Source organism: Aquarana catesbeiana, linkage group LG06, assembly GCF_042186555.1.
Source record: "Aquarana catesbeiana isolate 2022-GZ linkage group LG06, ASM4218655v1, whole genome shotgun sequence".
Lineage (NCBI taxonomy): Eukaryota > Metazoa > Chordata > Amphibia > Anura > Ranidae > Aquarana > Aquarana catesbeiana.
In genome coordinates, this window is record NC_133329.1 from 30,135,448 (window position 1) to 30,160,108 (window position 24,661).

The 24,661-nt window shown below is 43.3% G+C and overlaps 1 protein-coding gene across 1 annotated transcript; it reads right to left on the reverse strand.

The window, feature by feature from the left end:
* Positions 1-501: 501 nt before the first annotated feature.
* Positions 502-18,562, reverse strand: LOC141148247 (serine protease 27-like). The gene is made up of 5 exons (XM_073635513.1): positions 18,339-18,562; positions 11,596-11,797; positions 10,302-10,573; positions 7,196-7,353; positions 502-983 (listed from the first exon to the last, which is right to left on the reverse strand). The coding sequence occupies exons 1-5, from the start codon at positions 18,517-18,519 to the stop codon at positions 687-689; spliced, it is 1,110 nt and encodes a 369-aa protein (XP_073491614.1). The 5' UTR covers positions 18,520-18,562; the 3' UTR covers positions 502-686.
* Between the last annotated feature and the right edge of the window lie 6,099 nt (positions 18,563-24,661).

Below are 24,661 nucleotides of genomic sequence, written 5' to 3' on the forward strand. Positions count from 1 at the left end.
ATAATTCATGGTTAGCTATAAAATGATAACCTGTAAAGACTTTTAAAGTGCCACTTATAAAAAATTGTAGGCACCATAGTTTTCCGCCATTTTCACAGACACACATTTTTGAGTCTTGACATGTTTGGTATCTATTCATTTAACATGACCCCCATCATTTATATTTTACAAAAAAGTATTATATTGGGGTTTTTTTGTTTCTTCAGGGCCTCTGCTTTCAGAAAATATACAGTGTTTGCCTGTTCTAGGTAGTTTTCTAGCAAAAATGTCTGATTTTTATATGTGTGAAAACATTAAAAAGTTGTCCCAGACAGCAAGTGGTTAAAAGGCTCATCATTCGAAGGGAAAAGGAAACAAGTATATCCCTAGAGTGAAAACACCAAGTTACTTACATCCACTATTGAAGTCAAACATAGACACAGTGTAATATTTGGCTGTGGCTACGTTTATAGAGAAATAAATACAATCTATCATTTGTAAAAGTAATACCCGACCATCAGCAAGTTTCCAAAAATAAAACAATCCATTTTATTCATACACATTAAAAACAAGTAAAAAAATAACAACCATAACTAATATCAACCTGTGTTCATTTCTGTCACTTTAGAAGGCAGTTGTGATGTGTCTCTGTGCTCTGTTAAACCCTTTATTGCAGTCTTCTGATTATATAGATGGACAGTAACTTGTTATAGATAAAATAAGACTAAAGCAGCTATAACCAAGGTGGTCCAGTGAAAGTGTGAGTGATGGATGCTTCCTCCATGGCCATTGAAGTCTCCTCCACATTCCAGTGTTGGTGGTGGGATATCTTGGACATTACTGAAGGTTGCGTTCAGGTGGCTGCTGATCCAATTTTGGTAGTCCATCACCAAAGTGTACACCCCAGGGTAATATGGTTCAGCACAGCCATTTCCCCAGCTTACGATTCCAACTTGGTACCAGACACCCCGAACCTTACACACCAGAGGTCCTCCTGAGTCACCCTGGAAGACAGCAACAGCGATTAGCTTCACTAGAGTCTACCTATCAACTATTTCTTCAGAATAATTAAAAAATGTTAATTCAATTTTTCCATTTTCAGAAATGTATAATCAAACAAACTAGTTGAGTACCTAGTGAATATCTGCTGAATCTACATTATTCCAGAACTGAAAAAATAGGCACTCAACACAAATTTGATTTGGCAATGTTGATGAATGTACAGCATTTCATTTTCTATTTACTACTTTACACGCACATGAACTTTAATGGCATCCCGGTTTTAGTCCATAAGGTTCAATATTGAGTTTGCCCACCCCTTGCAGCTATAATAGCTTCAACTCTTCTGGGAAGGCTGTCCACAAGGTTTAGGAGTGTGTCTATGGGAATGTTTGACCATTCTTCCAGAAGCACATTTGTGAGGTCAGGCACTGATGTGGACAAGAAGGCCTGGCTGGCAGTCTCTGCTCTAATTCATCCCAAAGATTTTTTTTGGGTTGAGGTCAGGATTCTGTACAGGCCAGTCAAGTTCCTCCACCTCAAACTCGCTCATTCATGTCTTTATGGACCTTGCTTTGTGCACTGGTCCAAATCATTTGGTGGAGGGGGGATTATGGTGTGGAGTTATTTTTCAGGCATTGGGCTTGATCCCTTAGTTCCAGTGAAGAGAACTCTTAAGGCATCAGCATACCAAGGCATTTTGGATAATTTCATCAACTTTGTGGGAACAGTTTGGGGATTGCCCCTTACTGTTCCAACATGACTGCACACTAGTGCACAAACAAGGTCCATAAAGACATGGATGAGCAAGTTTGGGGTGGAGTAACTTGACTGGTCTGCACAGAGTCCTGACCTCAACCCAATAGAATACCTTTGGGATGAATTAGAGCGGAGACTGTGAGCCAGGCCTTCTCGTCCACATCAGTGCCCAACCTCACAAATGCACTTCTGGAAGAATGGTCAAACATTCCCATAGACACACTCCTAAACCTTGTGGACAGCCTTCCCAGAAGAGTTGAAGCTGTTATAGCTGCAAAGGGTGGACCAACTCAATATTGAACCCTATGGACTAAGACTGGGATGCCATTAAAGTTCATGTGCGTGTAAAGGCAGGCGTCCCAAAATGTTTGGTAATATAGTGTATATATATATATATATATATATATATATATATATATATATATATATATATATATATATATTCTTTTTTAAATGTGCATAAAACCAAAAACAAGACTGAAAGCCCACTGGTGAGTCTATGTGACAGCTCAAAAGTGAGAGTGAGCCTTTTGTACTGCTGCAAGACTGATGCCCTGTACACACGGTCGGACTTTGTTCGGAGATTCCGACAACAAAATCCATGGATTTTTTCCGATGGATGTTGGCTCAAACTTGTCTTGCATACACACGGTCACACAAAGTTGTTGGAAAATCCGATCGTTTTAAACGCGGTGACGTAAAACACGTACGTCTGGACTATTAACGGGGCAGTGGCCAATAGCTTTCATCTCTTTATTTATTCTGAGCATGCGTGGCACTTTGTCCGTCGGATTTGTGTACACATGATCGGAATTTCCGACAACGGATTTTGTTGTCGGAAAATTTTATCTCCTGCTCTCCAACTTTGTGTGTCAGAAAATCCAATGGAAAATGTCCGATGGAGCCCACACACGGTCTGAATATCCGACAACACGCTCCGATCGGACATTTTCCATTGGAAAATCCGACCATGTGTACGGGGCATGAGAGTGTCCTTGATGAGTTACAGTAGTTACCTTCTCGCAGATCCATTCACTGAAGAAGGGGGGTTGTATTGTTTGTTATTACCTACTTTCAATAAAAATATTGAACAAGAAAAAGGCTTTTTAGCTGTGGTGCAAACCTGTATGCTATTTTTATCTTCATTATCCAAAAACCCTAACCCAAAAAAAGACCCTAAATGCCTGTTCAATTGTTTGTAAATTGCAAGCTATACATAGAGACGCAATAATTGTGCTATAAAAGTTTCACATTTTTTCCATTTTTAGTCCTCCTCAGAAGAGAAATATTAAAGATTTCAAGGCATATAGTATCTCACAGAAGTGAGTACACCCCTCACTTTTTTGTAAATGTTTTATTATATTTTTTCATATGACAACACTGAAGAAATTACACTTTGCTGCAATGTAAAGCAGTGAGTGTATAGCTTGTATAACAGTGTAAATTTGCTGTCCCCTCAAAATAACTCAACACACAGCCATTAATGTCCAAAGCGCTGGCAACAAAAGTGAGTACACCCCAAGTGAAAATGTACAAATTGGGCCGAAAGTGTCACTATTTTGTGTGGCCACCATTAATTTCCAGCACTACCTTAACCCTCTTGGGCATGGAGTTCCCCAGTTCCAGCAGCACTCATGCAGCCCCTGACCATGACACTCCCACCACCATGCTTGACTGTAGGAAAGACACACTTGTCTTTATACTCCTCCTGGTTGCCGCCACACATGCTTGACACCATCTAAACCAAATAAGTTTATCTTGGTCTCATCAGACCACAGGACATGGTTTCAGTAATCCATGTCCTTAGTCTGCTTGTCTTCAGCAAACTGTTTGCGGGCTTTCTTGTGCATCATCTTTAGAAGAGGCTTCCTCCCGTGATGACAGCCATGCAGACCAATTTGATGCAGTGTGCGGCGTATGGTCTGAGCACTGACAGGCTGACCCCCCACCTCTTCAACCTCTGCAGCAATGCTGGCAGCACTCATACGTCTTTTTCCCAAAGACAACCTCTGGATATGACGCTGAGCACGTGCACTCAACTTCCTTGGTCGACCATGGCGAGGCCTGTTCTGAGTGGAACCTGTTCTGTTAAAAAACTGTATGGTCTTGGCCACCGTGCTGCAGCTCAGTTTCAGGGTCTTGGCAATGTTCTTATAGCCTAGGCCATCTTTATGTAGAGCAAAAATTCTTTTTTTTCAGATCCTCAGAGAGTTCTTTGCCATGAGGTGCCATGTTGAACTTCCAGTGACCAGTATGAGAGAGTGAGAGCGATAACACCAAATTTAACACACCTGCTCCCCATTCACACCTGAGACCTTGTAACTCTAATGAGTCACATGACACCGAGGAGGGAAAATGGCTAATTGGACCAATTTTCCAAAATGTGCAGCCTATATCATAAAGGCTTTGGCCCAGGTTCACACATATGTGAATAGGATGTGGATTTCCCCGTATCCAATTCGCATGACAGGACAATGTGACCAGCTCTCAATGGAGCTGGTTAACGCAATGTATGCAGTAAGGTAAAAAAATGTCTGCGTGCAGCTAATAGCCCCCACACCCCCAAATACTTACCTGAGCCTAATCTCAATCCAGAGTGCTGAGGCTCCCAGGTCTTTCACTCCTCATTGGCTCAGATACAGCAGCAGGAGTCATTGGCTTCCACTACTGTCATTTAGAGCCAGTAAGAAGAGAGCAGGGGTGGGGCAGAGTCTTGCTGTATGTGTCTTATGGGCATACGGAGTGGGGCTCGGGAGCAAGCATGCACAAGTGCCCCCACAACAAGCAGCTTGCTATGGAGGCACTTGGCAGGGGGTGGAGCCAGTAGCGCCAGTGGAGGACCCCAGATGAGGAGGATTGGGGCTCCTGGGCAATGATTTTTCACCGTGCAGGTAAGTATAACATGTTTGTTATACTTACCTGAAAAATAGAAAGTATGAGCCTTTAGTATTCATTTAAAATGTATCCTTCAAAACATGTGATCTGCCTGCTCATTCCCTCTGGAATAGTAGAATGGTAAAAAGGTTTCATGAAGTCTGCATTGAATATTTATAATTGTATGTTTGATTGCTTTGTTTGATTGTTTGTTTGTTTATAGACCCCCAATCTCTCAGTTAAGAGTATCTGTCGCTGCCCAAGCTATCACAATGTGTGATTTTTACCTCCCCAAGCTGTCACCAGCTTTATAAAGGAAGGGGCAGGGATAGTGATGACATCCTTGCCCAAATATGGGCATATGGCCATTTTTAGGAAATTATGTTACCCGCTTCACTCCCCACCCATTTGCTTACGGGATTTGTGGGTCATGTTTTAGCAAATTTTAGCCCTGATAAAGGGAGCATTCTCACAAAATTGGTTGGATATTTTTTGTGGATTTTATTGTATTATTTTAATAAAAGAAATAATGTTTGGACTCTAACTATTTTGGTGTGGTTCTCCTTCTTTTTCCTTCAAGATTTTATTGTTGTCCATAGAGGCCAATTTCACCCTCACTCCTGACCAAGTGACACCAGGACTAGATATAAATAAAAGAGATAAGGTAACTGGAAACAATGATGGCACTGTGAAAGGTTTTCACCTTTCCCCACATTACTAATAAATTATTTTAACGTAGAAGTATAGCTAAAGCTATTTTGGTAATACTCTGTCATGTCTACCCCAACACAGGTGGTCACTATTCAGACACTATAGCTGTCTACTGTGTTCTTCACCTGTAGCAGCCCCCTTTCCCATAAGGCAAGCAGGCTCACCAGTACTCAGTTGCCCCCAGGTCTTAGACACAATACTATAGTGCCTAACCACACCAGGGCAGCGTGAACTGAACAAAGAAAACAGGTACTTGCGGTGGGCAGACTGGTCTTGTGGTCCTATGACAGTCCAGGTAAAAGGCAGGCTGAATTCAGGGAATAGTCTAAAATCCAGTCCAAGGTCATACACAGGGAAATCCAATCTAGCAGAGCAGGGCAGACAGACAGGGGGCTTAATCAGGAATTGCACACATGTCACTCTCTTTCACAAGCATGCGAGTGAGGGTTTGGCTGGCTTATAACAGATTTGGTTTGCACCCAGAGACTGATCACAATAATCACCTTGCAGGTGGACAGACAAACAAGGAGAGTGCCATAGCCAAAACCCGGATGCTGGAATGAGGAGCAGGAGCACTAGATGCTACAGACATACTCCCCCTGGGAATCACAGGAGTGCAATTTGTTCTGCATTAATGTGACCCACTTTCAGCCAAAGCCCGCTGTTGGCTGGCATCACTCAGCCAGTCCCGGTGTTCTATCGATTTGTGCTTTCTGTCAAAAAGTGCCCGCGCATGTGCAGAACGGAAGGGCACTCCAGGTGACTTGCCGATCAGCTGGAATGACGTCACCATAGCGCATGCGCACATCGTAGGAGGGTTTCTCCCAACAGCCGATACCATTTTACGGGCACAATTGAAAGCTATGCAAAGAGCGGAGGGACACCATAGATGTCACATTGTGCCTCGCTTTAAACCCGCGGCGCAACAGCAAGACACAATATAACAAATACGGTGTCCCTCCGCTGTTTGCATAGCATTAAATTGTGCCTGAGAAATGTTATCTCCCATCGAAAAAAAGGCTCCTACGATGTGCGCATGCACTATGGGACGTCACTCCAGCTGATCGGCAACTCAGCTGGAGTGCCCTTCTGTTCTGTGCATGTACTTTTTGACGGAGGGCACATATCGACAGAAGTGATACAAAAAGGGTACATCCCCATCTATAGCTGGCTATTATGGTAAGAAGCATTGGAAGGCTAACAACAGTTATAAACAAGGCCAAGGATAAATCCAAGGAAAAAACCAAGCTTCATCTACTGACCAGCCGGCAGACAACCAAGTAAACCTGTCTAACAGTATGCGTTAAAAGCAGGGGTTTAGTCTGCACACATTTGCAAACTCATGCGTCAGCCGCAGAGCCTCTTCAAGGCACCCTGGTATCTGTGGTACCTAACACTAACTTATAAGTGTCCCCACAGTGGAGGCACATGCATTCTGATGGATAGGTGAGAGCAGGTGGACTGAAGGGGAGCCTCACCCCTTCTTAAAGGTACAGAGGCACACTGAACACCCAGCATATAGCACAATGGCTGCAAAGGTGTCAGTGCGTTGCCTGACCATAAAACACAACAGTGATACAAAAAGGGTACTCCACTTGCCCCCATCTATAGCTGACTATCGCAGTAAGAAGCATTGGAAGGCTAACAACAACTTGCTTCTTACCGTGAAAAAAAAATTCAATAGAGGACAGTAAGTGAGGAGAAATTTCCCCGTCTAGGCCAAAGACAGCAATTACAGCAATTAACCTTTTTAATCCATTCCAGGTAAAGAGGAACATTTTGTTATGCATTGCTTCTGCTTTCTATGAAGCTTTCTATGAAGAGATCCAGACCTAAAGGCAAGCCATGCTAGAATGTTCTTGGTGTCACTCACCTGGCAGGAATCCTTTTGCCCATTCTTGTAGCCGGCACAAATCTGATCATTCTGTATAATGAGGGCAACTCCTGCATTTCTATACATTTTTTGACATGTATTTTGGTCTATCAGGGGAACCATGACCTCCTGGAGGACCCCATTTTGAATGACCTTCCCTGGTGATGAAACATAGACAAGACAATGATTACAAGGTCATAGCTATAACAAAGCTATACATAGATAGATCACCTTTAAAGCTGCATTCTGGGCACAAAAACATTCAACTAAATATATTCCTCAGTTGCCACAAAGGATAGCAATCCACTTTGTGTACCAAATGTCTTTGCAAACCCAGATATTATCTTGAAAAAGGAGAAGTGACATCATCACTGTACATAGCCTGTGCAGAGCTGTGGGAGGGACCCTGCAGGCTCCACCCACGACAGGCTTCCTGCAGAAAACTTTAGGAGGGGGCAAGACAGGGCCAGTCACCCTGCACAAGGAGAAAGAGCAACCGTGACCGGTCTTTATTACAGGAAGCTCCTGCACAGAGGCAAATTGTATGGGTAGTGGCTTTGTCATCCTTTGAAAAAGTATTGTGCCTAGCACAAAACATTTTGGAATAGAACTGGTTCCTCTTGGCTATTTAAATAAAGAATCAATATTATTTTGTATCTCAGTGTGCAGGATTCCAGTTGCTGGTACAATTAATTGCTTTGGTGGAGATGAACTGAGCCAGCACCTAAGGTGAGATTGTGGAGCAACATGTAAAATATTTGACACCCCCAGGCAGCTTATTAAAAGGCATTATGCACTTTAAGTTTCACTTTAAGCATTGTGCGATGAAGTAGTTTGAACCATAGTACCACATAGGCATTGAGGTTCTGGCATTGAGAAGGAGTAATGTATGAAAAATAAAAAAAAAGGCTGCAGTTTGCTCAGGGGAAGGCCAGGCAGCAGTGATAAAGGGAGTTAGTGAAATGGCTGAGAACCATCTCTCTTTTTGATCCTTCCAGGCACAGAGTAGCCACGTGTCTACAAGTATTGCTAATGCATGCTTTCCTTCCAGGTATTTCTATGAATTCCTTATGCAGACCTTTACTTCTCCCCTTCCTCATCTAGGGTGAATAGCAAGCCATGCTTTTTTAACATAATTTGTCCTTTTTCAAATCTTCCACCAGCACCACAGACACCCATTTTCCTCTTCCTCCTCCTTCTCCTCCTCCTCAAGAGTTCATAGCATCAATGGTTTATTGCTTACAGTGCTTATATGCATTTTTTTTGTCACCTGTGCTACAACAAAATGTCAGGTCGCCAAGCCTACAGCACCATTAATATTGTACAAAACTGCCATCCTTGCCCTCCACCTGCCTGTGGTATGCCATGAGGATGTAGGAGGAATGGGAGGGGTTTGCGGAACAGTGTTGGGATGCTGGCAGTGAGGAGGAGGAGCACATTTTTTGGGGAGGCTTTATGGGTGACATCTCACCCTTCCTCGATAAAAGGGGAAAATCATGCAGGGTTCTACTGCCACCATCTAGGAGTAGATCTCCTCCTTGTATTGTGGAAAAGTGAAAAGTGCCCCTGTATCAGGATGCATAGCAAAGTAACTCTTGGCCACATTTCCTGATGGTAGCTAGAAATATCATACAGACTTGATGTACAGTAGGTAAACAGTTTTACTAGGCTGCATTTTCAGAGGGAGAGGCCAGGCAGGTGTTATTGAAAAACAAAAATTAGAGAGTACTGTGTAAGTACAGACCAGTGATCCAATCTTGATGCCCCCTTTAGCAAGGGGGCCCCCAGATCCCGCCCCCTAATGTGAATGAACATGGCCCTACCCATTTACCAAAAAAAGTGTCAAAAAGTAATAAAAACACAGAGACAGTTTTTGACAAATCCTTTATTAAAAAATAAAAAAAAACGTGTCCCCTGATGTAGATCCATCATTAATCACAATGCCGCCACTGGACCTGAAAAAGAAAAAAAAGATTGCCCCGCCGTTAACTAAGGCAAACCGCAAAATGCCTGGCTTGCCGTTTGACAGTTCCTATATAGGTAAGGGGCGGAGCCACCTGGCGACTTCACCTAGTGGCATCATCCCCTTGTGACATTACGGATCAGTGCATGCTAGGTTGGTGATGCCACAAGGGGTCAGTGCCACCAGGTGATGTCGCCAGGTGGCCCCACACTTACCCATATAACAACTGCCAAATGGCAAGCCAGGCATTCGGAGGTTTGCCTTAGTTGACAGCGGAGCGTTTTTTTTCTTTTTTTTGGGTGTGGCGGGCATCATGATGGATTTACAGCAGACACTTTTTTATTTTTTTAATAAAGGAATTGTCAAAAACTGTCTGTGTTTTTATGACTTTTTTTACACTTTTTTGATGAATGGGTAGGGGTAAGTCCTCTGCCCACAGACCCTCACAACCACAGACAAGGTTTGTTGGAATGAGGCCCTTGTCCCCATCTACATGGGGGCAAGGTGCTTTGAGGTGGGGGTGGCATGTAGCCTGGTATCTTTCAGGGGAGGTGCTTACTCTCCCCCCCCTTTCCTGGCCTACCAGGCTGCGGGGTCTGGTAAAGGATCTGGTATGGATATTAGGGGGACCCCACGCCATTTTTTTAAAAAATTTTGTTGCAGGGTTCCTCTTAAAATCCATACCAGACCAAAAGGGCCTGGTATGGACTGGGGGAGAGGGGCCCACACTGTTTTTTTTTTTTTTTTTACATTTTTCTATTGCTGCCACTGGTATTGTATTGCCGGCATTTTAAATGTCATCTAATGCATTGTTTTTTCTTTAGAAATGTAATTTTTGCTTCAGCATGTTCTATGCAGTCAACAGATGTGTCACTTTACAGGCAGAGTAAGGGGACCCCCCCCCAGGCACTATATTTAAAGGAATTTTTCATTTTCATTTTTCAAAAGACTGCTGCCACTTTTAGAGGGAAAGGGTTTTACACATTTCAAACAGGATTTAACAACCCCCCCCCCCCGCAAATCTAACCAAAGTAAAATCGCAAATCCCTATTAAACATGATGTATTGGGTGTAAATGACAGGCATGGCTTCTTAACATGGAAAATGAGTGAAATTACTATTGATTACCATTTCATGGACTCACCTCCATAATATCTTGCACCCCATCCAGTCACCCAGCACTCCGTACCACAGGGGAAGGTGGTGGTGGAAGATGGCAGACAGATTGGCATGATGTACTGAGTATAGGTGACAGGTGTGGCCAGTTGTACCAGGGCGATGTCTCCAGGGCCTCCCTCACTTACATATCTACTATTGATGATGATAGACGTTACATTGGCAACAACTGTATGAGGGCTGATCACACCCAGCTCGTACATGCCCAAATATACTTTATAATTCGATACTTGGATAGGACTGCAGAAAGAAAACAGAACATAACATGTATAAATGAGGACCCATCTGTTGTAGAAGGCAATGCAATATCATTATTATCAATGAACTTCAGAATCTAATGAATGAAATACAACTTGTTCATTATTTGTTCTCTGTGAATGGCCTGTATGTATACAAGTCCGATGGTATGAACTTAGGCAGGATTATCAGTTTACTGAGATAGTACAGTAAGTGTAAACAAGTGAGACCTAAAAGGCTAACGGCTTCAAAATTGGGTCAATTGACATTTATCACATACAGTATATGTAAAAAAAAATTTTTGTTAGAAATCTACTTAGAACTCCCAGACATTACATATTTTTTACATTTTTTTAATCAGAGGCCCCAGATAATAGTGGTAAAATGGTGAAAAAATTGTAGTTGCTGCAATTTTTTACGTCACGTGAGATTGGCGCCGCCATTTTTAAAATGCAAGTTTGCAGGGAAAAATACACTTTAATGAAATTTAGCTATTTATCAAGTGCAAAATCAGGAAAAGATATGAATTGTGTAAATAGATATCTAACATGTGATGATTTAAAATTGCACACGCTTGTGGAATAGCAACAAACCACAATACCTAAAAATCTATTTAAAAGCCTTTACAAGATAATACTTTAGAGTAAAACAGGAGGTCTGGGGATAGATCACTGCTCTTACTCTGACATTCACAGGGATAACCTCATGTGTGTGGTGTAATCACCATTTAGATATATGTGTGGGGCCTACGTGAGGGTTCGCATTTGCACATGAGCACAGGGGAATGGAGGCATGTTCAAATTTTCTTTATTATTTTACTATTTATTTTATTTTTTTTTATTTTTTTTGCACTGTCTCTTTATTTTATTATTACTTATTATTGAACTTTATTGCTATCACAAGGGATGAAAAACACCCCTTATGATAGCATGGGATGTGACAGGTCCAAACTCAAACTCAAACATTTTCCAAAAGCAGAATGATTGGTGCCTGATGGAAGAATCGGTTTATAAAGTTATACTTACTTGTGGATGCAATGAGCTGCCGTCATAACCCACTCTGGTGAGATCAGGGAGCCTCCACAGAAATACTCTGCATTTGATTCTTTATCTGTGAGACCGACCTGCCAGGGCCAATCCCCATCCAATGAATTTGTACCACCAACTATCCGACTGGACACCAACGGGGAACCGCACACTGAATCTGCAGCACCAAAAGCATTGCCAACTGCCACAAGCAAAAAAAAAAAAAAATTAAGTTTGAACTTGGTTATCTTCCACAATAAAATGAGTACATAAACATATATACCTAAATAATACACACAAAAAAATGTTAGCTTTCAAGAGATACAAATTCTATGATCTCGGGGGTTACTGCTATTATTACCCCCACAAACTCTGCCTTGGCCCTACTAAATATTGGCATTGACCAATATCCCTCTCAATTTTGCGGAATCCCCTGAAGAAGTCACGTGATCGGTGATGACACGCGTAGGGACGGAATAGGCTGTTTCACATTGCTAGACACAGAACGAGTTCGCTGCTCGTAGGAGAGAGGTTTGCTCTGCATTGTTTTTATGTGAGTACATCTACTTAAAGATTTTTAATAAAGCATTACCTGGTTAATACATACTTCACTATCAAGTACCTTTGTCCTGCATATTCCTGTACATACATACCTGAGATGTGGAGGCTGAGCTAGGATCCGCGCTGGTCCAGGACCTTTGATAGGACCATAGCCACTTGGAATCAGCTGCCATTAGGATAACCCAACACCGGCAAGCGTGGATATAGGGACACGATTGAGGCTCAGGACCTGACGTTTTAGCTACTATTCATGCGGTTGACCTAGCACTGCTAGGTAAGGGGCCACTGCTTACATTAGTGTTTTATGCACGAAGAGGACACTGAGTGAATTGCATCCCAGACACCCCACTGTTGTTTTGTTGAATACACCAGAACCAGCTTTTGCACCTTCAATGACTTTCACACTGGCACTTTAAGTTTGCTGCACTTACTGGCATGTCATTGGTCATTTGTTTCGCAGGCCAGCACAATATATTTTATATCACTATTATTGGGACATTTATCGATATTATTTATTATCCATATTGCGTTGGATTGATGTGTTTTATTTGCAATATCTAGATCACCTTTAAGCACTGGCACTTTGTACGTTTTGCACCATTTATAAGGATATGTTTTTGATGGTTATTTCTGATTTATTCTATGTATTTTTATTTAGAATTATTCACATGAAGTAGTGTTTATGTCCCTTTGTGCACCTACACATGATTATCTAGATTTATATGTTTTTAGTGTCAACACTTATTTATGCGATTTTACATGCGATTTTTTGTCATTTAGTATATACCAATTGAAAAGGATTTTTTATGCACTTTTTTTCACATACACATGATGCTGATTATTAAGACTTGAATGTTTTTTAGTGTCAACACTTATTTATGCGATTTATGCGATTTATTATGCGATTTTATGTCATTTTAATAATTGACTACAGACAGTGATTTACAGCTTTCTTCTGGTTAGCGCAGCACCTCCCCCCCCTATACCTCAATTTTGCGGAATAGTTGCCAACAGACTACTCTCAGATAGACTAATCCTCACTAGACATTGGAAACAAAATTTGGCTTCTTTTTTTTTTTCTTCCAAAAAGTTTTTATTGAAAGGTGTAATCAGAATTACAGCAATATCATACAGAGGATGACATAAGAAAAGGCATTCTTCATTACAGATCAGACAGTTGCAATAAGTGCATATTAACATCAACGGTTGTAGTAGTTATTAAACCTGAAATCTAATGGGAAATCGGGAGGTATAAGATAAGGCATACGGGGCATCAACAGTTAAACTAGTGACGATCAACATAAAATACAATAATAGTAACAGATCTTCTGTCTGGAATTAAGGGAAAACAAAAACTCTAAGCAGATTTCATATGCTTAGTTGGGTTTTTGACTGTTTGTATGGTATTATAGAACAGTGTAAGAAACGAGTCACAAGCCGGTTGGCCACAAGTATTGGTATAGGGGTCCAATAATTGGACTAAGGTAGGTAAAAAAGAAAGGGTGGAAAACAGAGGAGTAAAGGAGGGACAGGGATAGGAAGGAGAGGGTGGGGAGGCATGGGGAGAGTGGGAAGTAAGGCGGTCATCTCCTCAGTCTCCTCTAAAGGTTTAGTATTACCTATATACAGTGTAGTAATGTGAAGGGGATGAATACAAAAAACAAAAAAAAAAAGAGGGGGGAAGAAACACACACCCCCCCTCCCCCAAAGAAGGGAGGGAGTGGGTAGGGGAGGGTAATCCCCCCTGTTAATGAGGGTTCAGTTGAACAGGTGGACTGAGGTCTTACCATACTCGTCCCTTGGGTAGGAGTGGGAAGCCTCAAGTCGAGTCGAGTGATAGTGAGATGAGGCTGGGTGGGTATTGGAGAAAGAATCAATAACTGGTCAGTGTGTGGTATCAGGCTGGGTTTATCTCATCAGTGAAGAATATCTAGCCGTAGTTTGGAAGTGAGTCCAGCATGCCCAGGTATGTGAGAATTTACCTGGGGACTCTCAGGCAAGATGAATTCCTCCATTTCTGCAATTCTGCCAATTCGCTTGAGCTACTCAGGGATGGTCGGGGTCTGAGTGGATCTCCAATGTACAGGAATACACAGTTTGGCAAAATTTGGCTCCTAATCCGTCAGAGGTTGTGAATGCTAACCAACAACTCTACCCATGTTTCCCCAAAAATAATACTGGGTCTTATATTAATGTTGGCTATAAAAAAAAAACGCACTAGGGCTTATTTTCAGGGGATGTCTTATCTATGTCCCCTGTCTTCTCTCCCCCTCTCCGCTCATTATGACATCTTTAATCCCAAAAATAAACCTTAGTTAACCACTTACCTACAGGGCACTTTCACCCCCTCCCTGCCCAGGGCATTTTTCAGCTTTTTAGCATTGTCACTCTTTGAACGACAATTGCAGGGTCATGCCACACTGTAACCATGTGCAATTTTTATAAATTTATTTTGGTGGTATTTAATCACTGCTGGGATTTTTCTTTTTAGTTTTTAGTTTAGTTTCTGTCAGTAAATTTTGTAAATAAGTAACTTTTCTCCTTCACTAATGTGCGCTGATGAGGCGGCACTGATGGGCACTGATAGGCTGCACTGATTGGAACTGATGAGGTGGCACTTTTGGGCACTGATTAGGTGGCACTGATGAGGTGGCACTAATATTCTGCAATTATGGGCACTAATAGGTGGGACTGATAAGCACTGATAGGCGACACTTATGGGTGGCACTGGTGGGCACTCATAGGTGGCAATGACGGGCACTGATAGCCGGCACTGGTGGGCATTGATAGGCAGCATGGATAGATGGCATTGATGGGAACTGATAGGCGGCACTAATGGACACTGATGAGCACTGATGGGCTTTACTGATGGACACTGAAAGCCAGCACTGACCGGCATCACTAATGGGCACTGATTTCTGGCACTGGCAGGCACTGATTGCTGGCACTGGTGGGCACTGGTTGCTGGCACCTCTGGAACTCTAATCGAATCAGGGCACTGATCATCAGTGGCCTGATTGCATCTATAACTGTACCTCTGTTACTCTGGCAGTGTGAGGTGAGGAACGCCGATTATCGACCCTTCTTTGTTTACATGTGACCAGCTGTGATTGGACACAGCCGATCACATGGTTAAAGAGCCAGCGGCTCCTTACAGAGATCGGATTCGCGGGAGTGGCCGTTCGGGTGCGCCGTCATATGACATCCACCCAGAATGAGAGCCGCACCGTCCCGCTGTCATTTGACAGGGGGCGGAAAGTGGTTTAAGTCATTGTAAAGATATGTAATCCGTTTTGTAAAAAGATTATATAATGTCCAGTGTGTCTCCTTTTGTAAGTTTATAAAAAGATTACGGTATATAATGTCCAGTGTATTTCCTTTTGTAACTTTATAAAAAGATTATATAATGTCCAGTGGGACTCCTTACGTAACTTTATTGTCCAAAATACCTTATTTGCAGTGTCTCTGGGCGCTCACGTGATCTGCAGGAGCTCTTCTTCTCCAATCCGAGCACTGCCGAGAGAAGGGCCGAGATCACCACTGATGTCAGCCACGCTCCGAGCACTGCAGAGGGGGGGGGGCGCTGACATCAGCCGGAAGGAGAGGAGAAGATCTCCAGCGGGGCACTGTAAAAAAGGTATTTTCGACAATAAAGTTACAAAAGGAGATACACTGGACATTATATAATCTTTTTACAAAACGGATTATATATTTTTACAAGGACTTTACTAGGGCTTATTTTCGGGGCAGGACTTATATTGAAGCCCTCCCGCGAAAATCATGCTGGGTCTTATTTTCAGGGTAGGCCCCCCCGCCACTTTCCGTGTCTCACCCGGGCTATCCCATCCCACCAGGAGGCCCCAGTGACCAGCCGGCATGTCCACCGGCTGGCCGGAGACCCAAACGAGACCCAAATACGGGTCTTGGATCTAGTAACCCAGAAGCCATATCATGACATCCCTTCCAGTTTACTGGAGGCTTAAAGGTGACAAATTTTAAAGAATGACTGTATTCAAAATAGCCAAACTTGGCTATTTGAATGCTTTTAAGTGCAAAGGAGGGATTTGGGGTTTTATAGACCCCAGATCTCTTCATAATGATTACCTGTCACTGTCTATTACTGTCACAAGGGATGTTTACAAAAGTGATCAGAAAAAAATAAAATAAAGGGACAGTGTAAAAATAAAAAAAAAATAAAACAGATTATAAAAAAAATAAAATTTAAAGCGCCCCATCCCTCTGTGCTCGTGCGCAGAAGCGAACGCATACGTAAGTTGAGCCCAAAAATGTAAACAGCGTTCAAACCACACATGTGAGGTATCGCCGCAATCATTATAGCGAGCAATAACTCTAGCACAAGACCTCCTCTGTAACGCTAATCTGGTAACCTGTAGAAATTTTTAAAGCAACGCCTATGGAGATTTTAAAGTACCATAGTCTGTCGCTATTCCATGAGTGTGCGCAATTTTAAAGCGTGACATGTTAGGTATCTATTTGCTCTGTGTAACATCGTCTTTCACATTATAGAAAAAAACTGGGCTAACTTTACTGTTGTCTTTTTTTTATTCATGAAAATGTATTTCTTCCAAAAACAATACAAAGTAATTTTCTACCAAAAAATATGGATTTTAACTTGTAAGTAACGGGTGTTAGGCATGAAGGGGTTAAAATGAAAAAAAAAGAGCTCAGGCTGCAATACATACCATTCCTCTGGTGCTGTCCTCTGCAGAAATCCCTTCAAAATACAAGATATTCTCAGTCTTCTGGATTAATTAACACCCTGGGTCATTCTATCTTGAATATTGACACAATCTTGTGAATGAGGTGAATTACTATGGCCCCCTTCATTCACAATGCAACAATACAGAGAGTGACACTATCCTCATTATGTCGGCATCATTAAGAACAGCCCACCATTCAGTAGATCTGAAGATAAAGAGTACTATGTGTGTGATCAGCCTGAAGACTTGGTTACTTGGTTAGAGGTTAAATAGACATTTCAGGGGCGACCCGTTCATTGTGGGCGCATGGGCGCCTCCCCCCATCCATGCCGCCACCCCCCACTATCCAATGCGCCCGGCCCCTTTCAGGACACCAGTTGCATGAATTCCTATAGCGGGGGTGGACGGGGGGTGTTTTTGAAGCACCTGATTAGAGCCAGAGGCTCTAATAGGCTTCAAAATAGGGTGGGCTTGGGACGCAGAGCATTGCATCTGGAGCCCACCCAGGTGTGTTGCAACAGCGAATAAATATTCGCTGTTGGAACACTGATCCTCCGCACGGCCAATTGGGAAGCAGGTCTGATACCCATCACCCAATTGGTTGGAAGGACAGGCGATCCTGTTGGACGCCTAGGAGGAGGGGGGGAGATGCAAGGTGGAAGTGAGGAGGAGAAGGCACAGGAGCCGCTGCCCGATGCCCACCGCAGCCTGATGTCCGCCAATACCCCGATCCTTGCCGCTGCTCGATGTGCCCACCGATGCTCAAAGTGCACGCTACTGCCTGATGCCCACCGCAGTCTGATGTCCGCCGGTGCCCCGATCCTTGCCGCTGCCCAATGCGCCCACTGATAACCGATCCCCAATGTGCGCACCACTGCCTGATCCCCGGACGTTGCACGATGTGCCCGCCGCCTAGATGGAGTAAGTGCCGGTGAACCGGCAGACAGCGCGGGGGAGGGGGTGTTTGCGGCCCCCTCCCAAACAAAAAAACACCAGCCGCCAGTGGTAGACATAAATCTGCTCTAAACAGACATGTGTCTGTTCTAAATCAATAAGAAAGTATACTTATTTCTAGCAGGTTTCGTCTAAGTAGTTCAATAGGTGAAATTGCGCTTCAACGAAAATTAGCTGAGGGTGAAATCAGAAATAGGACAGCAAAATCAAATTAGCTAAATCACTCTATTAATCATTTCAATTAATATTGAAAATATGGCTGATCATGCCAAAAAAAACTGTCTTTTATTTAAGGATAGCGATCACATGAAGCTATTTATTATCATAGATCCTTTATAAATAGTAACAATGATCTCAGGAATCTTCAGGTCACCATAGCAAGCAGACAATTCCCAGATATGATGATGGGAAGCTCATTGGGGCCCCAGTTTTTCTTTGTTTAACTTTTTGTTTGTCAGCTTTCCATGAGACCTTAGGTCAGTGCAGACTTCTAGGTGGGCTACTTACCTGTGGTGATTAGGATGAGGACAGCGAGCGCTCCCATTCCGGCAGAGAGGATGATATTCAGCAGAGGTCCCTCTCTCTGATCTCTGAAGAACACAGTTTTCCCTTCATAACTGTAAACCTTTTCTGCTTCTGCAATCTTTTTTTGTGTCTCATAAAGTTCTATTTGTTTTACACCGGTCATAAGAACACGTCATACACAAGTCATTCTCTCTCTCTCTCTTTTTTTTATTAGGTAACTTATTGTTCTATACCAGTTATGAGTGGACAGAAAAGACAAGACCTGGGTAGGGTTAGACGAGGGAGGAAGGAAAAGGTACAAAGTACAACTTGGGAAAAAAAAAACAGCAACGTAGTTATTCTTTAGCGGAATTCCTGTGTTTAGGACATGACGCCTGTATAAAATGGGCAATGGGAATCATTGTGGAGTAGTAGAAGGTTCAGCCTTTTTCGAAAAGGGGTGAAAGGTATTCCTCTGTTTGTTGAAAGTGGAGATAGCCAACCCTGATTTTATACTATTTATTGTGTGTACCGTTGTAAAAATGAGCGCGTCCCTGCAACCTGATCTACTATGACAAACCTTTCCTTTATCAAAGGTGAAACATATACTTCAGTATGACATTTATGGGGTATGAGTAATTTTCTGTATGAACAAGGAGAATGTAGGGAATAGGCTTCTGGGTCAATTGGAAAATGAACACTATTCATTTTTGTTATGTACAGTTCTGCTCAAAAGTTTGCACACCCTGGCAGAAAATGTGAAATTTTTGCCATTAACCACTTTAGCCCCGGAAGGATTTGCCCCCTTCCGAACCAGGCCATTTTTCGCAACGTTGTACACAAACAAAATTGATGTCCTTTATTTCCCACAAATAGAGCTTTCTTTTGGTGGTATTTGATCACCTCTACGGGTTTTATTTTTTGCGCTATAAACAAAAGAAGGCCGAAACTTTGTAAAAAAAAGCAGTATTTTTTTACTTTTTGCTATAATAAACATCCGGAAAAAAAATGTAAAAAACGAATTTCTTCATCAATTTAGGCCAAAATGTATTCCTCTACATATTTTTGTTAAAAAAAAAAAAAATCACAATAAGCGTATATTGATTGGCTTGCACAAAAGTTATAGCATCTACAAAATAGGGGAAAAATTTATGGCATTTTTATTTATTTTTTACTAGTGATGGCGACGACATGCGATTTTTTGTGGGACTGCGACATTGCGGTGGACATATCGGACACTTTTGATACTTTTCTGGGACCATTGACATTTATACAGCGATCAGAGCTAAAAATAGCCACTGATTACTGTATAAATGTCACTGGCAGGGAAGGTGTTAACACCAGGGGGCGATCAAGGGGTTAAATGTGTCCTAGGGATACAGGGCTGGTGCAAGGATTTTTGACACCCTAGGCGAAACCTCATTTTGCTGCCTCCCCCTTGGCTCAACCCTTGACTCCATCCTCTTTGCCCTGCCCATGTATACCCCACCTTTTAAATGAAGCGCCCATCAAATGCAGCCCACCAGCGTCCATCAAATGCAGCCTCACCAGTGCCCATCAATGCAGCCTCACCAGCGCCCATCAATGCAGCCTCACCAGCGTCCATCAAATGCATCCTCACCAGCACCCATCAATGCAGCCTCACCAGCGCCCATCAATGCAGCCTCACCAGCTCCTATCAATACAGCCTCACCAGCGCCCATCAATGCAGCCTCACCAGCACCCATCAATGCAGCCTCACCAGCGCCCATCAAATGCAGCCTCACCAGCGCCCATCAATGCAGCCTCACCAGCGCCCATCAATGCAGCCTCACCAGTGCCCACCAAAACAGCCTCTCCAGCACCCATTAATGCAGCCTCACCAGCACCCATCAATGCAGCCTCACCAGCGCCCATTAAATGCAGCCTCACCAGCGCCCATCAATGAATGTTTGTTTGCTTCCATTCATTTTGGAGTCAGGACACAGACACAGTCCTCCATCACCGCTCCGCCTCTGACACTATGTGCAAACGGAGTGGCGGTTGCACTCTGATGCTGAGACTTAGTTGCTTGCAGAGAGAAGAGAGTAGGAGCACCAGTGGCCCGGCACCCTAGGCAGCAGTGCACCCTAGGCGGCTGCCTAGTTTGCCTAGTGGTAGCACCGGCCCTGTAGGGAGAACTGAGCGATCAAACACCGCCGATCACTCGGTTCTCACAGCTCCCCGAGCAGGGAGCCACTGACTCTAATGCCCTGTACACACGGTCGGACATTGATCGGACATTCCGACAACAAAATCCATGGATTTTTTCCGACGGATGTTGGTTCAAACTTGTCATGCATACACACGGTCACACAAAGTTGTCGGAAAATCCGATCGCTCTAAACGCGGTGACGTAAAACACAAACGTTGGGACTATAAACGGGGCAGTAGGCAATAGCTTGCGTCTCTTAATTTATTCTGAGCATGCTTAGCATTTTGTGCGTCGGATTTGTGTACACACGATCAGAATTTCCAACAACGGATTTTGTTGTCGGAAAATTTTATAGCAAGCTCTCAAACTTTGTGTGTCGGAAAATCCGATGGAAAATGTGTGATGGAGCCCACACACGGTCGGAATTTCCGACAACAAGGTCCTATCACACATTTTCCATTGGAAAATCTGACCGTGTGTACAGGGCATTAGTCAGCGGCTCTCTGCTCTGCCCCCCCCTCGCTGAGCGGCTGAGCTGGGTGTCAGTCCAGGCACCTGGCGGATCCCGGCTTCCATTGTCATGATGACCCGGCACCTGGACCAGCTCTGTGACATCAGCAGAGAGTGGAATTCAGCCCATTCTCTGCTGAAAATGGGTCACAGGAGTGTAAAACGAACTGCACTCCTGTGATCCACAGGAGAAGTACAACCAAACAAGCTTTGGCTGTACTTGTCCTTTAAGTTTCTTGGCTTCCAGGATGTCCTCCTTCAGGTCAGAAGAGTGTGGGGTCACTTTTGGTGGCCATACCCTACAAGTGCAGCAGTAACACAAGCTGCCTTCCAAGTGCCTGATAAGTGACACCCCTATGCACTAGAACTCAATGTTGGCCATGCTTGCTGCAAAGGCTGCACTAGTAGCAGTGCGCCTTCAATGAGAATCTGTATGAATCCATGTCTGACAGATCTTCGTGGTCAGTAGGAAAGTGATGAAGGGAGGGAAGTTGCTTCACCCTCCTTGGTTACAGTAGTGAATGCATTTGATTCATTAAAATGTGTGTTTATTACTGCACAAGTGTCAGGAAGGGCATGACAGTAGACAAGATGGCTCCTCGGGTCTGACTTTCTGTGCATCTTCACAAGCTAATTTGCATTCCTTCTCAAGGGTGTAGGAATTGGGCACATGCTCATGCGCATGGGCGCGCATACCCATGTATGCACATACCCCTGTGTATCAGTGTGCTCACATGCACTTGTGACAGATGATGGCACCAAATGGGCTAATTAAACTGAGCCAGTGTTTAGCTCTAGTGCTGCTTTGTCTTCAGCCTTTCATATGTCCTAAGACCCTGTGATCCTGTATCCTGACTCCAGTTGCTGACCCAGCTAGTCCTGGCTACTCCCTGAACTCTGTCTGTACTGACCTCGACTTGTCTTCTGACCACTGCTTCTGCCTGCTCCATTTGTTACTGCTCCACTGACCCAACTTGTACCTTGTGAAAAAAAGGGTGTAGCGCTTATGATCAAATGCAAATATCCACGCCCCTGAAGATGCATGTTGATGACGAAACGTTGGGTGACGTCAGAGACGAGTGACGCTGGACATGATTGGACGGAGACACGGCGGCTATCTTGATGGTTAGAAGCGCTGGTTGCTTCATATTGCCTTTGGATTTCTTATTGAATGTGAGTTTGTTTTACTTATCTTTACAATAAATACCCCTGGTTATGAATTTTGCGCAATGAGCATTCCTTCTATACTCCCTACATGTACATAACTCTCGAGCTATTACAGACCCACTGGAACGTACCTGGCACTTTATCCTGTTGAGAGGAGGGTCTTCTAGGATTTCCAACTGGTCCAGAGGGAGAGGAATGTTTTGGGATTGTATGAGCAGAGGATCGCTTCTGATTCTAGGAAGATCGTTTTCATCACTTGGTTACAATTTATGTGTATAACCCATACACTGATGGTAAGGGTCAGTCAGTTTGGGTGATGGTGATGGTATTTCTATTCCCTTCTGAAGTTCTCTCCATGGTGGATCTCGTCCAATAGAAGCTTTTGTTTCTCCTTGATGATGATGGCTCTGATTGGCTCCACTTTTACTTATGCTTGGAACTTCCTCCTATTATGAACTTTGCATATGATCATAAGCACTACACCCTTTTTTTCACATTACGTCAATTGTATCCAGCAATTTAGTGTTAGCTGCTTCCTCCATATTTATTCACATATTTAGCGCAACAGATTTGTGTTTTTATTTCCGAATTGTACCTTGACCAGGACCACTGTTAGAAATCCCGTACAGCCTAGCTGACGCCCTCCTCCTGCGTGTGAAAATATCAAAACGATATGTTCACTAAAAATTCTTGAAAATCATTATTAGTGGACATAAACTTTCTGTCATACAAAAAACAAAAATGCACATATTGTTGTTATGTTTGCTGCATTGTTATGATTGCTGTTCTTTGATTGATGTGTCTGTTTATCACTTCTCTTATTAGTACAAATTATTATTATTTTTTTTAAATGTATTATATTTATTATTATATTTATATGCTTATTTTTTCATTCAATATTTTTTTCTAGAATTATTTATTGTTTTAATTTTTAATTATTAATTTGATCATATTAATAATCTCCCATGGTCATTAGAACCTCACCATTGATATATCGATATACATATATATTTTTTATAGTTTCAATTCAATCTTCTATTACTACCACTTCTATTGTATTTGTATTTCCACAAAACGACATCTGCTATGTTACAGCATAGTAGTGGCTCCTTTAAATCCTCCTTTAAACATTAGCCAGTGTCTCGTTTCATCTGCTCCAGCCCAGGTGAGCCTATATAAGATTGACAGCCCCGATAACAAATTAGATCTGAAGAAAAAGCGGAAGCTTTGAAACGTGTCATCTGACACGCCCCGACGTCACTTCCGGATCTCTCCGTGTGCATCCCACTCTGGTGTGCATGTCATCACCTAGCGCAGTGGTTCTCAACCTTGCTAGTGCTGTGACCCCTTGATAAAATTTCCCAAGTTGTGGGGACCCCAACAGTAAAATTATTTTCGTAGCGTGGGTGGTCAGCACCCAAGGCAAGACAAGTAATTTGCGCCCCTAATGGACATTCAGCGCTCCCTGAGTTCCTTCCACTTGTACAGTATTGAAACCCCTTATGGTACATTTTAGGATGTGCCACTCTCTCTTTCTCTTTGTTTGCCTTTCTTTCACCATCCTAATTTCTTATTTTTTTTTCCCCCATTCCTCTCTCTAGCCGTCTGTTCTCTTATTCTTTCTCTCCCTTTTTCTTTGTTCCTCCCCCTCTTTTCCTCTCCCTTCCACGTATTCTCTATTTGTATTCCTTCTCTTACTCCTTGGTGGGGAGTGGGGGGAATGGGATGAGTGGCAGTGCTGGTGGATAGTTGGGATAAGTGGCAGTGCTGATCGGCCAACTTAGGTGCTTTTGATCAAGGTCATCTGCTGATCTGAGAACTGTAGTGGGCACTTTTAATGGCAACCAGAATCACAGGTTACTCACTGTGTCTCTGACTTTGTGGTGTCTCGTAACAGTGGCACCTATGCCGAAATCAGGAGATAGGGTCTTCTCCAGCCCCTCCCACTTCACATTCCTCACCAGTCAGCTGACCTCTAGCCTCTAGTCTCTGTCCCCCAGCCATGCCGTGAACTGAATGGGCGGCTGCGAATAGGCTAAGTGGACGGCCACAGGCTCCAGGGACAGCCCAGCTGGGTAGCCGCAAAAAGGCTGGGAGAGCAGTGCGGGCTTCAGGAACAGCCCAGGATTCGGTGACCCCTTGCAAATTATCATTCGACCCCTGAGGGGGTCCCGACCCCCAGGTTGAGAACCACTGACCTAGCGGGAAACAGGCCGGCTCCATCTTCTTGTATCTCCCTGCTGACGCACCGCTGCAGCCTGCTGGGACAGCTTCCTGGATGAAGTTCCGGACTTCCAGTGACCACGAATACCACATAGACACCCATGCTTGTTTCTCACTATTGTCATGTGAGTAGCCATTTGGCTGATTTTACCAATAAATTCGGTTCATTCTAATATACTGCACTTAGTTGGTGCACCTTGTTTTTTACCTTGAAGAAACAATTGGCACCGAGCCTCTAAGAAACTATTGAAAT